Source organism: Brassica napus, chromosome C7 (assembly GCF_020379485.1).
Source record: "Brassica napus cultivar Da-Ae chromosome C7, Da-Ae, whole genome shotgun sequence".
In the NCBI taxonomy this organism is placed as follows: domain Eukaryota; kingdom Viridiplantae; phylum Streptophyta; class Magnoliopsida; order Brassicales; family Brassicaceae; genus Brassica; species Brassica napus.
The window spans coordinates 26654018-26668741 of record NC_063450.1 but is presented as its reverse complement, the minus strand read 5'-3'; the positions used below and the strand labels follow the sequence as shown (position 1 = coordinate 26668741).

Below are 14724 nucleotides of genomic sequence, written 5' to 3'. Positions count from 1 at the left end.
AACGAGTTTTTTGCGGTTTTGGCGGGAAAATAAGATTTTTTGGTTTTAGCGGAAAAACGCATTTTTCGGTTTTGGCGGAAAAATAATTTCTTTTTGGTTTTGGCGGGAAAGCACATTTTTGCTGTTTTGGCGGGAAAATATGTTTTGCGGTTTTCGCAGGAAAACACGTTTTTGCGGTTTTCGCGGGAAAATGAGATTTTCGGTTTTGGTGGGAAAATGAAATTTTCGATTTTGGCGGAAAAACGAGATTTTGTGATTTTAGTGGGAACACGCGTTTTTGTGGTTTTGGTGGGAAAACGCGTTTTGGCGGGAAAATACTTTTTTTGGCTTTGGCGGAAAAGTGAAAATTTTCGATTTTGGCGGAAAAACATGATTTTGCAATTTTGGCGGGAAAACGCATTTTTGCGGTTTTGCGGGAAAGCTCGTTTTTGGGGTTTTGGCGTGAAAACGCGTTTTGCAATTTTGGAGGGAAAACATGTTTTTGTGTTTTGGCGGAAATTTTCGTTTTGGGGTTTCGGCGTGAAAACATGTTTTTGTGATTTAGGCATGAAAACACGTTTTTGCGGTTTTTGCGGGTAAACACGTTTTTGCAATTTTGGTGGAAAACACGTTTTTTCAATTTTGGCGAGAAAATGTGTTTTTGGGGTTTTGGCGTGAAAAATTAGTTTCTAATTTTTTCGGGAAAACTCATTTTTGTGGTTTTGTCAGCTTTCGTGTGTGACAAAATGATATTATGTTTAAATTTGTAATTTGTGAATTACATTAAGGGCATAATAGACATTATACTATTTTGAATGAATCATCTCCATTCAAATGATTCAAATTGGTTCAGCTGGATGGACTTTAAAATTAAGTCTGAATTTTCGAAAGTCATCCGGATGATCCATCTGAATGAATTGCACTTTTAGTGTCTAAACAAGCAAAACTCTCATCTTCGTCCAGATGGACAAACGGCCCTATGTTTTCCCCTTCCCTTTTTCTATAAATAAATCTTGGAAATTTATTTCCTCCTTATCTCCTAGCTCACTGATATCTACAAGTTATAATTTTCATAAAAAGACATGATGTATAAAGAAAAAGAAAATGTAGGTGATATGCGTACAAGCCAACTAAAATTTTTCAAAGTGGGAATGTGACTGGAATACTGTATCATCAATTCATCATACAAGCAACAATATTTTTAAAATTTTTTTTACATAATTAGTTAGAGTGAAATATTTTTGTTTTCCGTAAAATCGATATATATATATATAAAAGATGAGATATTTCATCCGTTTCATTTTAATTGTCGTTTTGAGTTTATGCACACAGATTAAAAAAACATAAGATTTTGTATTATGTCCAAAATAAAAATACAATTACATATACATATAACTATATTTCAAAACCAATAAAAAAAATAAAATAGATAATTTTGTTAATAAATTTTGTATTAAAACTCGAAAACAACAATCATTCTTTGAAACAATTTTTTTTCCGTACGACTTACAATAGGAATATAGGAAAGGAAGGTGGGAATTTAAAAAAAAGCAAAAGAAGCCATCTGTGTGAGGACCCACCCACCCACCCGCACATTCATTTCGTGGGTTATTATTATATCTTCTATCGTTCGTCTTCGTCGGTGGCCTTCTCAGATTTTTTTGAGAGAGAAAAAAAAAAAAAAAAAGAGGACGATTGTTTTTTCTCTTCTTCCTTATTATTCACCGTCTATCGATCGTTGCTCTCTCTGAGATTCCCTTTCCCTATCCAGAGAATCTCTCTCTCCCATCTTCACGCGATCGATCTTCACAGGGTTTTCAATTTTTCCCGAAAATGGACGAGTTTGGTGTTCTCACGGAGCGTTACGGGATAAAGCCCCAAGGAAAATCTGCTCCCATGGCTGCCTCCAAGCGTCCTCCCAACAATGCCCCGAGCTGGAAGAATCTCGGTGGTGTTAATCCCAAATCGACGTCGTATTCTTCCAATAAGGTATCTGTCAACGACGACGATATCTTCTTCACGTCGAGCTCTACTAACAGGAACGGATCGAGCTCTGGTGGATTCGACGATTTCGATGTCTTTGGTGGTGGGTTGAACAAGCCTGATACCAAGTCTTCGTCTTTAAACGACGACGATTTGATGTTCTCCACCAACTTTGGGATGAAGACATCTTCTTCTTCTTCTTCTTCTTCAGCGCAGGGTTTTGCTGACGTTGATTTGTTTGGTGCTGTGCCTGTCTCTAATAGCTCTGTTGGAAATGATGATATATTTGGGGCGTTCTCGCAAGATGCTGCTGGGGTTGATGATTTGCTGGGTGGGTTTGGTCTTGAATCCAAGACTAGTTCTGGGAAGAATGGTTTTGATGAGTTGATTCCTGGTTTTGGTGGGAGTTCTCAAACCACTAGCAGGTATTGATACCTGTTGATGTCTGTCATCTGTAGAATGTGGTTTGAAATATATTGTTTCTGGTTGTTTTTTTTTCAGCAAGACTACCGCATCATCGAACTTTGCTGATGCTGACCCTTTTGTGGTTCTAGAATCAACTACCTCTGCACCACATTCTTCTTCGGGTCTGTTCGTGGATCCGCTTGATGTGTTTGCTGCTTCCGTCACTTCTCAGGGGAAAAAACCATCACAGTCTTCTTCTACAAAACTCAAGCCTCCCCCTAAACCAACCCCAAAAGTCGACAGAGGTTAGTTAATCTCTTTGATAACCTGGAAGTACTAGAGCTCTTGTTATCTGATTAGGAATTGTTTAACAGTTAAGAGTTCAGGATTGTCTTCAATTGACGAGCTCGAAGACTTTGCCATGGGTAGTACTAGTACTACCATGCGGCGTAGTGCCTCCGCCTCTGACACTGCTAGTAAATTCAGAGAAGCTGAAGATGCTGGAACAAAGACAAAACAGTTTGGTGTAGATGATCTTGACTCCTTTTTCAGCGCTGGGCATCGGTCCAGCAGTGTACCAAAGTCCCGGGCCACAACTGAAGTAAGAAGCACCTTTCGATCTATGTTTCACTTTTTAAAATTAGAAAAAATGTCTTTCCACGTGTGTATACTTATGCTTCTTTCTGATGCAAAGGCAACTCGCAAGCAAGCAGCAGTCAACGTGCCCAAAAAGACGCCTAATGGGGTTTCTAGTGCCAAGAAGCCTCCTCCTCCAGCAAACCTGGTGGATGACTTTTCTGCACTTTTTGGAGGTAGATGTCGTTGAAAGCATGTCTTTTCCAGTTATTATCTACTTTGGTCTAACTTTCTTAGCAATGTTTCCTTCTTCTCCACAGGGGATCCTATATTTAGAGAATTTGAGGAGATCCCAGGGGAAAGCGATGAGCGAAGAAAGGCCAGATGGGATCGTGAACAGAGAACAAAGAGCCGTGTGGTATGTGTGGTTATTTTTGGTTTTCTTTTGAAACTTCTTGTGCAAACCTTGACTTGTAAATTTTGGTTCAAAGATGATTTTACACTATTCAGTGCCTTTTCAAAATGTAGGCACAAGCTGTAGCTGATATGAATAGCCGTGATCATCAATCTCGGATTGAACAAGAACATAGAACTGTAAGCTATGCCTTTTCTTTACATTTTTGTTTTAATCTTCATTACTATGAACAATGACGGTTTTTGGATTTATTGGTCTTCATTATGATAATGCTGTTTTGACATTGACATTTCATCTAGTGATTTTGTTTTCGAAATCTACACAGAGTGAGTCTCCTTTGTTGGTGTGTTTAATGGTTTTCTTGTTAATCTTGATTTTCAGAGGATTTCTGAGAGTGTTGATGCTGAGATAAGGCGTTGGGCGACTGGGAAAGAAGGAAACATGCGTGCGCTGTTATCTTCCTTGCAAATCGTGAGTTTTATAGAATTGAACAAAAGTTGTAATTAAATGTTCTGTTACATGTGTGCTCCTCGTAAGTTCACTGAGTTCTGATTCTGTTTTTGAACGATGACAGGTACTCTGGCCTGGATGTGGTTGGGAAGCTGTTTCTCTGACAGATTTGATCACTTCTTCAGCAGTCAAGAAAGTCTATAGGAAGGCAACGCTGTATGTACATCCCGATAAAGTTCAGCAGAAAGGAGCCACCCTTGAACAAAAGTTTATAGCCGAAAAGGTTTTTGACATTTTGAAGGTATTTTCTCACTGGATCTGAATGAGCATATATCTCTCTAGAATCTAATTTACACAAAAGTTGGCAGTCGAATGTTTAGTTCCCCACCGAATCAAATCAGTAGAGTTTCATGGAAACAACGTTCTAAAAAAAAAAAGTAACTGAACCAGCTTCTGTGTTACTAACATAGTGTTAGTAGTAATTGGAAGAAATCTGGTTTAGTTTATTATCTCTTGCAATAAATCCACTCAGCTTACACTCAGCTTCAAGCAAATCTTTCTTATCTAATTGTTTAACTGAACGCAAAATTGCATTGAACAGGAAGCATGGAATAAGTTCAACAAAGAGGAACTCTCTTAAACCTCCCAGAGTCTTTCGATTCAGAGGTTTAAGAAGAGTATGCTTCAAGAGGTAGAGGACAGTTGAAGAGACTTAGTAGCTGATGTTTTTGTGTCTGTGTGCTCATCTCTGTACATAATTAGTCTTTGAGTTTCCTGGAGTCTTATCATTTTTTCTTCTCTCATTTTCCCTTTTAACAGTAGCTACCTTTGCATCTTTTATATACACCCAAAAAAACAAATGGGGGGATATTGTATTAGCCCCCCCCCCCCCCCCCCAAAAAAAAAGAAAAACAATATAGTTTCTTTTATATAAATATATATCTAATGTTCTTATTATAGCTGTAGCGTAGAGATGTTTCATATTAATGTCTGATTTCTAGATTAACAAATCTCAATGGATTATGTGAACCCTTTGTGTTGTTACAATAGCTGACATTGTTGAATGAATCTTTAACCCAAAAAAAGAAGAAGACATTGTTGAATCACGGCAATAACAATCCTCAAGCTACAAAACAATTGTCATTCTCATTTCGTAAAATATTCACCTAATATAGTATTGTATAACAACAAAATATACAAATAATAAATGGTATAATATAATCCAGATATAATACTTTTTCTAACCAGTATGTATAGTAATATATTATATTACTTTGAACAAATGAGATTTACCTCTTTAATATTTTACTGAGAGTGTGATCCTCCGAAAATGTGAAGAAGATAAAAGCGTAACTAGTTACGTAGATTCTCTATCATATCCATGTAAAAAGAAGGTTTTGATACATATCCAATCTAATATAGAAAACATTAGTAATACCGTAAATAAATCCATTGAATCTTTATAGTTTCACATAAAGCTGTCTGAACTCTGAAGTATAAGTAAGTAGGGGTTGTTGAAATATTCTTCAAACAAATCAGAGAGAAACGTTCTTTGTGTGTGTGTCATGTCAATGGTTGAATTAGATAGTGAAAGTCCTTTCAAGAGACCCGGAGCAGTGCCTTTTAACTGGGAGATCCGACCCGGTATACCCAAGACCCGAACCCAACCCGATGACGATGGTCCCACTCTCCTTAAACCTCCCAAGAAACTTTCTACTCTCCGAATGACAAAACTTCCACCGTCTCTGTCGTCTTCTCCTGCGGTCTCTCCCTTTGCTCCTCCTCCTCCTTCGTCTTTCAAGATCAAACCGCGTCAAGATTCCCGCTCTTCAGGACCACCACCGGCTCCATATTGGCGATGTTCATCAGCTCGAGCAACAACACGCGACTCCGGTACTGCTACTAATTGGCGACGGTGGAGTCTTCTCAAGCCATTGCTTCGGTTCAAGAAGAGTAAGACCCGCGACGTGAAAAACAACACCGGTTTGGATTCGACGACGACGACGTCATCGGAATCTGACGTTTTCTATGACGCAGAAACGAAGTCGTTTTCGTCATCGGAGGAGTCGTCGTCATTGTCTTCGCCTTTTCGTGTGAAACATAACGAGTCTGATTTAAGCTCTGCTGAGAAAAGAATCATATTAATGATGGAACGTGACCGCCTCGATTGGGATGTGGTACTCTAGTTGTGGTTTAAGCGCATCAGTTATTTATAATTCTCTTATGCAAAGAGAAAAACTTAATAAAACTTTAGTGTTTATTTCATTTCATTTTTTTCGCTCAAGGTCTGCAATTGCTACTACAATATCTTATTTATGCGAGTTTTACTCGGTTTTAGACTGATGGTGATACGGTCGGTCTTTCAGTTCGATCCAATTTATCATTAAATGAAGAACAAAACGAATCAATTCTCTAGTTCGGGTTTACTCTTTTATTATGATTTCGATTCAGTTAAATTGGTTTAACCGGGCACTCCGACTCTGATTAACCCTGGACATTCTTGTATTCGGATAGAAACCATTGGGTTTTCGGTATTATCGGATAAATCATTCTTATATCCAATAGTTGTTTACGATATTTTGGTTCGGTTTCGGGTACCCGTTTAATGTATGAATCAAATATATATATACAAAATATATTAGTTAACATGTTAATCTAAGTGGTCTAGTGGTTACACACTTGCATATTCATTAATCCAACCAAAGTTCGAATCGTATGGTGGTAACAATGTCGTCACTCTTCCTATCCAACCCGAGTCATCCAACCAAAGCTCGAATCACTAAAGTGCTAGTTTTGTAAGTATTTACTCTTTTAATATAAAAAAGTACATAAAAAATAACGTGGTGGTCTCGTAGTAACAATGTTGTCACTTTTCTTCCTCTCCAACTCAAGTCAAGTGGGATTTATGACATTTTATCTTATATCAGAAAGTTGAAATTTGTTTTTTCGCATATTTGGGTACCGTTCAGTTTTCGGTTCGGTTTCGATTATTTGGATACAAAAAAGAGGAACCATTAAGGTATTTGAGGGTTTAGTCTAGTTTGGGTTTCGGTTAATTCAGTTCGATTTTTTGGTTCTGGTGTTTTTTGCCGAGGACTAACTCTGATATCAAAACATTTGTTGTAGTGGTTTATACAATTACCAACCCATGGGCCTGTAGAAGGCCCAACGAATATAACTCGGCTGGAGTTTCTTCCAAGCCACCGTCGACTTTACTTACTTTCTCCCTGCTCCGTCTCTCAGATTTCTCCTCCGTTCTCCTCGAAAAAAGCTCCAAACATCACTCCACAAACCCTACTCTTCCGATGTCGGTAAGTCGGATCACTCGTTTGAATTTCGAAAACCCTTACTCTTGGTCTTATTCCGCATCAGTCATTGATGCGTGACTAATTGATGGCGATGCAGATCTTCGAGTACAATGGAAGTGCAGTTGTAGCTATGGTGGGGAAGAACTGCTTCGCCATCGCCAGTGATCGAAGGCTCGGTGTGCAGCTTCAGACAATCGCCACCGATTTCCAGAGAATCTCCAAGATCCACGATCGCGTCTTCATCGGACTCTCTGGTCTCGCCACCGATGTTCAAACACTGTAAGAAAGCTTTCAGATGTTTGTTTGTTTGCTTCTTCTCTTTTTTTTTTGAACTTGTTAGGATTTTTCCTTTTTTTTTTGGGGGGGGGGGATGGAAGGTACCAGCGCTTGGTGTTTCGCCATAAGCTGTACCAGCTTCGTGAGGAGAGAGACATGAAGCCTGAAACTTTCGCCAGTCTCGTCTCTGCCATTCTTTACGAGAAGAGGTGTGTTGTTTTCTTACTTAGCTTTCTACTTTGTCAAGTTGATTTGCGTTATTATGTCGAATTTTGATGGCTTAGTTTGTACCTGAATAGAATGGGTGTTTGGTTTCAGATTTGGTCCTTACTTATGCCAACCAGTGATTGCTGGACTGGGAGAAGATGACAAGCCCTTCATCTGCACCATGGACTCCATTGGAGCCAAGTAAGCTCATCTCCTTTCCTTTGTTGCTTCTCTGTTCCGTAGTTTCCCTTGTTCAGTGTCATTTAGCTTGGTTAGCCTAGAGTGTAATTCTTGTTACGTGTATAGATGTTTCGGTGGAGATCATTTAGTTTTTCCATTCCTTATGGTTGGAGTTGTGTCTAATGATGCATAAGCGAGTCTGCAATGTTCATGTTTGTTATTTTTATGGGGATTTCACTTGTATTTGCTGTTCCGAGAATGAGTTCTCCGTTATTCTTTCATCTCGTTTGTTGCTTGATATAAGGGGCGTACCGTACATGTTGTTAATACTTGTGGTTCTACTGTAAAAAAAAAAAAAATTGCAGGGAGTTGGCTAAAGATTTTGTTGTATCCGGAACTGCTTCAGAATCACTTTATGGTGCCTGCGAAGCTATGTACAAGCCTGATATGGTTTGTCTTTCTAGCAACTTTGTCATCTCCTGTTTTATTACCAAGTCCTTTCAGTTCAAATTCTTAAAATAACCACAGTTAAGTTTGTTGTTAGCTTCTATAAATGTAGAATCTTGAATTATTTTGAAAACCCACCTTGGACCCCAATAGCCATTATTTTTTGTCTTGGATATCTCTTCAATTGTTCCTTTTGGCATGAGGTGTTCAAAAGTGCCCATCAAGACTAACAATATTGGAATTTATCAGGAAGCGGAGGAACTGTTTGAGACGATATCGCAAGCACTTCTATCGTCAGTTGACCGTGATTGTCTGAGTGGTTGGGGAGGTCATGTCTACGTTGTGTAAGTTCTCAATTAGTTTCTGCTTTTGTCCCCACACATTTTTTTTGTTATCTCAGTATACTTCTCAAACATACTTTGTTTGTGATACTGTTGCAGAACACCAAATGAGATTAAAGAGAGGATCCTAAAGGGAAGGATGGATTAATCTGATCAGCTATATCATCTTCATCTGCTTCTATCCAAGTTGTTGTTTTTTCTTTGTAAACTGGTTTTAAGTAGAATAACCATCGCATCCCGGTTTAAGCATAGAACCATTTCTTCTTTGAGATTATGACTTCGGTATGAAATTTGATTTTCTATTATTTTAAAAGAGTTAGGAAAATAAATATCATGAAAAGAAGTAAAACAGGGGAAACAACCAGAAAGCAGTTGCAATGGCTCTCTTTATAAGTTCTTGTCCTAATTAGATCGTCTCGTTATGTCGCTTGGTCGTGTGGGATGGACTCGTTCTTAGCTACTGCTGCACTTTCTTCTGCTATGATCTGCTACACACCAAACGCAGAAGAAGATGCAGAAATCGCAGGTGTACAGAGGATGATGATGATAAAGATGCTTGTAGTGATGACGATGATGGGTCTTTCAGATACCATAGACCGAGACTAGAAATGAGGAAAAAAGAGCAAAGTCTCCACGACCGACCGAGGAGCCATCGTGTTAGAGTTGGTTTGAGGAAACAACATCGTTTTTCTGGCGGTGTTGGTCCGGTTCATGGTATTAGGTTAAGAAGAGAGTCTAAATTTGCACGGAAAGGTGTAGAACGAAGAACTCGAGCTCACCATGGTCTTCGCAGAGCATGAAATGAATAATGTCACTCTCCAAAATACACACATTCCTTAATAATTCCATAATCATTTTTGATAATATCTTGAGACCAGTAATGCAAAATGCCAAGTTTAATCTTTGCTAACATAAAATCTACTGAAAAGCAGATGGAAAACCAATTACCATCTCTAATTTTTGTCTGAATTTCCCGGTTAATATTCAAAGAATAGACAAAGATTGGACTTCTCATTTTAGTAAGATCAGTCCGACCAAACCAGCCTTGTACGTGGGATCCGGGAGTGCTATGTAGTTGTGAGAGTGGTGACGCACGCGTTGCAGGGTTTTGCCTCGAGCTAAGGAAATTTTTACCTATAATATTCACATTGATAAATGTTAATAATGGAATGAAACTAAACAAAACAATCCATAACGGGTCAGATCTAAATGCAATTTTTTTTTTCAATTTTATGCTGACCATTTACTTTCCGGATATATATCTCATGTGATCCCCTCCTATTGTACTGTGACAGCGTAACATCAAATGATTGATCGCCACGTGGATAGGTGACCGTTTAGCTGATAAATAAATATCTCCGAAAGCTTTCCCAACAGAGATCAATAATGGCGATGAGAAGGGGATACGCGCTGTTCTCGATCCTTGTGTTGTTGTCGCTGCTCGCTTCCTCAGGCTCAGTAAGAAGCGAAGAGAGGGAGACGAAGGAGTTCGTGTTGACTTTGGATCACTCCAACTTCACCGATACCATCAACAAGCACGATTTCATCGTCGTCGAGTTCTACGCCCCTTGGTATTGATCTTCTGCTGATTGTCATGCGATTCGATGGATCTGAGTTTTATCATATGGATTTGTGTTTGAACGATTCGATCTATGAAATGAATTCCAACTAGGAGCTTGTACGCTTACTAATTTGTAAGTAGTTGGATCTTAATCTCGCACTCATTTGATATTTGCTTCTTCAGGTGTGGACACTGCAAGCAGCTAGCTCCTGAGGTAAGTTACGTCTTCTTCTTCTTCTTCATGTGGAAAGTTATTGTCTTTTACCTATCAATTTGTCTTATTCATGTAATTTTTGTTTTACAGTACGAGAAGGCTGCGTCGGAGCTGAGCAGTAACGTCCCTCCCGTGGTTCTTGCCAAGATTGATGCAAGTGAGGAGACTAACAAAGAGTTTGCAACCAAGTACGAGGTTCAGGGTTTCCCTACCATCAAGATCTTCAGAAACAGAGGCAAAGCTGTTCAGGAATACAAAGGACCTCGTGAAGCCGACGGCATTGTTTCTTACTTGAAGAAGCAAAGCGGCCCCGCTTCTTTTGAGATCAAGTCGCCTGATGATGCTACTGAGGTTGTTGGTGACAAGAAGGTTGTTGTGGTAAGTGTCACACCACTCGCACATTCCTTTTTCATCTCTGTATATAATAGGCAAGTAACGTTTGTTGTTTCTGTTGCGTTAGGTTGGAGTTTTCCCTAAATTGGCTGGCCCTGAGTTTGATTCTTTCTTAGCCACTGCTGAGAAACTGCGCTCTGACTATGATTTTGCACACACCTCTGATGCTAAGCTTCTTCCTCGTGGAGAGTCTGTGACAGGACCTGTGGTCAGGCTATTCAAACCCTTCGATGAACTGTTTGTTGATTCCAAGGTACAAGGGGAAAAAGGCTTGCTTTTTTTTCTCTCTCTTTGTATGTAACATGGATGAGTGGTCCTGTGATACGGTATATATATTTGATTTTCTTCTGTGCATATCCAGGATTTTGATGGAGAAGCTTTGGAGAAGTTTGTCAAAGAATCAAGCATTCCCCTTATCACCGTCTTTGACAAGGATCCAAACAACCACCCTTATGTTATCAAATTCTTTGACAGCCCTAACACTAAGGTATAACTCATGGATCTTAATCCCATCATGATACTACTAAAAGGAGGGATTCATGTTATGCCTTTATTTCTTGTGCATATAGATTGACTGAGATGAGCTGATGCGTATTAGTTATTGTCATAGAATGCCATATTAGCTCAATGATCCTGTAATTCCCAAACCGTGTATTGGTTTTGATGGTGCGTAATATTTTGAGTTTCAGGCGATGTTTTTCATTAACTTCACCGAAGAATCAGCTGAGACTCTTAAATCAAAGTACCGTGAAGTTGCTACATCCAACAAGGGACAGGGTCTTAGCTTCCTTCTCGGTGATGCTGAGAACAGCCAAGGCGCATTCCAGGTTAGTCTTGCTCTACTATCTATCTCCCAACCGTCTCATCCCTTGTTTATTTCAAAATGCTAATTCTGAATTTTGTGAACTAATAACAGTACTTTGGACTCGAAGAGAGCCAAGTTCCTCTCATCATCATCCAAACTGCTGACGACAAGAAGTACCTGAAAACAAATGTGGAGGTTGACCAGATTGGATCATGGATCAAGGACTTCAAGGATGGAAAAGTGCCCCCTCACAAAAAATCTCAACCTATCCCAACCGAAAACAACGAGCCAGTGAAGGTTGTTGTTGGTGAGAGCCTTGACGACATGGTCTTCAACTCTGGAAAGAACGGTGAGCTCCATACATTATTAAATCACAAACAAACCCCTGTTTGCTGGTAGCTAAAGAAACACATAAATCAGTTTTGTTTCCTCTTCTTTACTTGCAGTGTTGCTTGAATTCTATGCACCATGGTGTGGACACTGCCAAAAGCTTGTTCCAATCTTGGACGAAGTCGCTGTGTCGTACCAAAACGATCCAAGTGTTGTCATAGCTAAGCTAGTAAGTCAATTTTCCCCTTTCACCGAACTGAAAGGTTATTCATTTTTTTTTATCATATCCATGGTTTTATCTTACCGGGTTCTTCCTCTTTTCGCTTGTCTAGGATGCAACTGCAAACGACTTCCCACGTGATACCTTCGATGTGAAGGGATTCCCGACCATTTACTTCAGATCAGCGAGCGGAAACGTTGTGCTGTACGAAGGAGACAGGACAAAGGAAGACTTCATAAGCTTCATCGACAAGAACAAGGACACAGCTGGAGAGACTAAGGCGGAGGAAAAGACAACAGAGGCTGCCAAGGACGAGCTCTGAAAAGGGGAAGCGTGTTCCGTCTCCTAGCCGCTAGCCTAGTTTGTCTAGTTTTGAGGAAAATAGACAGAAGACCACACTTCTTAGCGAATGTTTCTTTGTCTATTAGTTTTTTTTTTATATGCAAAATCTTCTGAACAATAACCGAATAACGCCTGCCTCTTTTCTTGTTTTTTGGTTAATTGTTCGTTTTTGAACTCTGTTCTCTTTTTATATTATGGGTCATGCACATTTTACAGAAAGATCATACACATTGTGGTTCATATTTACAAAGAGATCGTGAACATTTGAATTGATGTGAATATGTTCTCTTGTGATGTAGGTTGACCAATCGGTCTTGAACTTACCTCCGGAGAAAATTGATTACTTTGTCACTGGCTAAAAAAGACGGCAATGTCTCATGTACAAAAATAAGTGTATCATATGAATAATTTTTCACGTTTTATTTTATTATTGTGAATACAATAATAGTGTTTGTTACAAACAAATTGTGACATTATGGGATTTTGTTGTTTGTTACGTAGAAGAAAGAAACTTGATAAAGTAGTGACATAGTAGTGTTTATGTTCTATTGACCAAATGGATTCCTTACAGCCCAGTAACTTCGTAAAATGCTAGATTTGAGTATATTCGAATCCTCTGAGCGAACCAGATAGTTTCAAGACGGGTTATGAGGAAGAAACGTTTCCTGCAAGTGGGGATGATGTAAAAGGAGTTCATAAGAATGCTTAGCCAAAGGTTTAGAGGATGTTCGATCATGCGGAGTTGGTTGTGTTAGAGACATCAAGATAGTGGGCCTAACGGAGGCTACATCACACGAGGCCTAACTGGTTCAGAGCTTAGTAAAGCCCACTACTAACTCTCTCCAACGGTCGACTATTGAGCAGAAGAGACAAACGCTCAAGGGTACGGAGGAGCACAGCTTGCTCTCCAAAACAGATTTGAGCTGTTCTTATCTTTAGGTGATTGACTGCTTTATGCTTTAACAGCTGGAGAGATGAGGTTTTGTAAAGATCTAGAGGGTTTCTAGGTTTAAGTGTCTCTGTATATAAACCGATGTAATCATCTTCTTTAATCATCAAGTTGAGAAGTTATAAACAGTGAAAATACTTTCTTCTTGTTTCATTCATATGGTATCAGAGCCATGAAAACCTTGACAGGTCGAAAATGGCAGATCCGTACCCCTTCCCGAAGAACGTTCACATCTTGAGCTCTGTTACTCTCAAGCTCAATGATGGAAACTACTTACTCTGGAAGATCCAGTTCGAGTCGTTACTGTCCAGCCAGAAGTTGATTGGCTTTGTCAATGGTGGTGTGACGCAACCGGCTGCTACTGTAACGGTGGTTCAAGATGATGTCAATGTTGAAAACCCTAACCCGGCGTATGAATCTTGGTTCTGTTCTGATCAACTAGTCCGTTCGTAGCTGTTTGGTACCCTGTCTGAAGAGGTTCTAGGGTATGTTCACAATCTTCCTACTTCGAGAGAGATCTGGCTCTCGCTTGCAGAGAACTTCAACAAGAGCTCCTTGGCTCGCGAGTTCACTTTATGCCGCAATCTTCAACTGTTAACCAACAAAGGGAAGACTCTAGCGGTTTACAGTAGAGAGTTCAAGTCGATGTGTGATGCTTTGAGCTCTATTGGGAAGCCTATCGATGAATCGATGAAGATCTTTGGTTTTCTCAATGGACTTGATAGGGAGTATGACCCTATCACTACTTTCATTCAGAGCTCGCTCACCAAGTTCCCTCAACCAAACTTCAACGATGTTGTGTCAGAAGTTCAAGGCTTCGATTCCAAGCTTCAGTCGTATGAAGATAACTCCATCATCTCTCCACACATGGTGTTCAATACACACCAGTACCAGAACCTTCAGGAACTCAAGCCGCCTGCTCCAAGTTACAACCCTCAACAGCGAGGAAGAGGCATATCTAGTTACTTCAGAGGCTGTGGAGGATATTCAACAAGAGGCTGAGGCTTCACCCAACATCAGTCAACACCAACGAACTCTGGTAATAGGCCTACATGTCAGATATGTGGTCATATTGGTCATACCGCACTCAAGTGTTACAATAGGTTTGACAATAATTACCAGAGCAATGAGGCCTTCTCTGCCCTGAGGATTACTGATGAGAATGGAAAGGAGTGGTACCCTGACTCCGGAGCAACGGCTCACATCACCTCTTCCACTCAGAATCTACAAAATGCGCATCCCTATGAAGGAAATGATGCAGTTATGGTTGGTGACGGAGCATACCTTCCTATTACTCATGTTGGAGCCGCTAACATCACTTCTGGTTCATGTACAATTCCTTT

The 14724-nt window shown here is 39.7% G+C and overlaps 4 protein-coding genes across 6 annotated transcripts; all 4 read left to right on the top strand.

The window, feature by feature from the left end:
- The first annotated feature begins 1623 nt into the window (after positions 1–1623).
- Positions 1624–4867, top strand: LOC106348601 (auxilin-related protein 2). Of its 2 annotated transcripts, none has more exons than XM_013788367.3 (9): positions 1624–2387; positions 2464–2672; positions 2754–2968; positions 3062–3179; positions 3264–3361; positions 3472–3537; positions 3740–3829; positions 3933–4109; positions 4410–4867. In XM_013788367.3, exons 1-9 carry the CDS (start codon positions 1813–1815, stop codon positions 4446–4448), a joined length of 1587 nt encoding a protein of 528 aa, XP_013643821.1. In that variant the 5' UTR covers positions 1624–1812; the 3' UTR covers positions 4449–4867. The 2 variants fall into 2 exon arrangements, with proteins under 2 accessions (XP_013643821.1, XP_013643820.1); XM_013788366.3 differs by having other exon boundaries at positions 1625–2387; positions 2742–2968.
- A 512-nt stretch (positions 4868–5379) lies between these two features.
- Positions 5380–5994, top strand: BNAC07G14290D. The gene has a single exon (XM_013790518.1). The coding sequence runs from the start codon at positions 5380–5382 to the stop codon at positions 5992–5994; it is 615 nt and encodes a 204-aa protein (XP_013645972.1).
- Positions 5995–6863: 869 nt separating this feature from the next.
- LOC106348600 (proteasome subunit beta type-3-A) lies at positions 6864–8872 on the top strand. Of its 2 annotated transcripts, XM_013788364.3 has the most exons (7): positions 6864–7119; positions 7214–7395; positions 7494–7601; positions 7711–7800; positions 8145–8229; positions 8476–8570; positions 8667–8872. In XM_013788364.3, exons 1-7 carry the CDS (start codon positions 7114–7116, stop codon positions 8713–8715), a joined length of 615 nt encoding a protein of 204 aa, XP_013643818.1. In that variant the 5' UTR covers positions 6864–7113; the 3' UTR covers positions 8716–8872. The 2 variants fall into 2 exon arrangements, with proteins under 2 accessions (XP_013643818.1, XP_013643817.2); XM_013788363.3 differs by lacking the exon at positions 6864–7119 and having other exon boundaries at positions 7208–7395.
- A 1012-nt stretch (positions 8873–9884) lies between these two features.
- LOC106348599 (protein disulfide isomerase-like 1-1) lies at positions 9885–12656 on the top strand. The gene is made up of 9 exons (XM_013788362.3): positions 9885–10138; positions 10312–10342; positions 10433–10720; positions 10803–10988; positions 11097–11222; positions 11425–11562; positions 11652–11889; positions 11987–12099; positions 12203–12656. The coding sequence occupies exons 1-9, from the start codon at positions 9954–9956 to the stop codon at positions 12410–12412; spliced, it is 1515 nt and encodes a 504-aa protein (XP_013643816.1). The 5' UTR covers positions 9885–9953; the 3' UTR covers positions 12413–12656.
- Positions 12657–14724: the final 2068 nt, after the last annotated feature.

What these genes read in the sequence shown, in the direction of transcription:
- LOC106348601 (XM_013788366.3), top strand. Translation starts at nt 1,813, where the DNA reads ATGGACGAGTTTGGTGTTCTCACGGAGCGTTACGGGATAAAGCCCCAA. An exon ending in AGTTCTCAAACCACTAGCAG is followed by an intron (nt 2,388 to 2,463) that starts GTATTGATACCT and finishes TTTTTTTTTCAG; the next exon opens with CAAGACTACCGCATCATCGA. An exon ending in TGTTATCTTCCTTGCAAATC is followed by an intron (nt 3,830 to 3,932) that starts GTGAGTTTTATA and finishes GAACGATGACAG; the next exon opens with GTACTCTGGCCTGGATGTGG.
- BNAC07G14290D (XM_013790518.1), top strand. Translation starts at nt 5,380, where the DNA reads ATGGTTGAATTAGATAGTGAAAGTCCTTTCAAGAGACCCGGAGCAGTG.
- LOC106348599 (XM_013788362.3), top strand. Translation starts at nt 9,954, where the DNA reads ATGGCGATGAGAAGGGGATACGCGCTGTTCTCGATCCTTGTGTTGTTG. An exon ending in AACTGTTTGTTGATTCCAAG is followed by an intron (nt 10,989 to 11,096) that starts GTACAAGGGGAA and finishes GTGCATATCCAG; the next exon opens with GATTTTGATGGAGAAGCTTT. An exon ending in ACAGCCAAGGCGCATTCCAG is followed by an intron (nt 11,563 to 11,651) that starts GTTAGTCTTGCT and finishes AACTAATAACAG; the next exon opens with TACTTTGGACTCGAAGAGAG.
- LOC106348600 (XM_013788364.3), top strand. An exon ending in GCCACCGATGTTCAAACACT is followed by an intron (nt 7,396 to 7,493) that starts GTAAGAAAGCTT and finishes GGGGGATGGAAG; the next exon opens with GTACCAGCGCTTGGTGTTTC. An exon ending in GGAGGTCATGTCTACGTTGT is followed by an intron (nt 8,571 to 8,666) that starts GTAAGTTCTCAA and finishes ATACTGTTGCAG; the next exon opens with AACACCAAATGAGATTAAAG.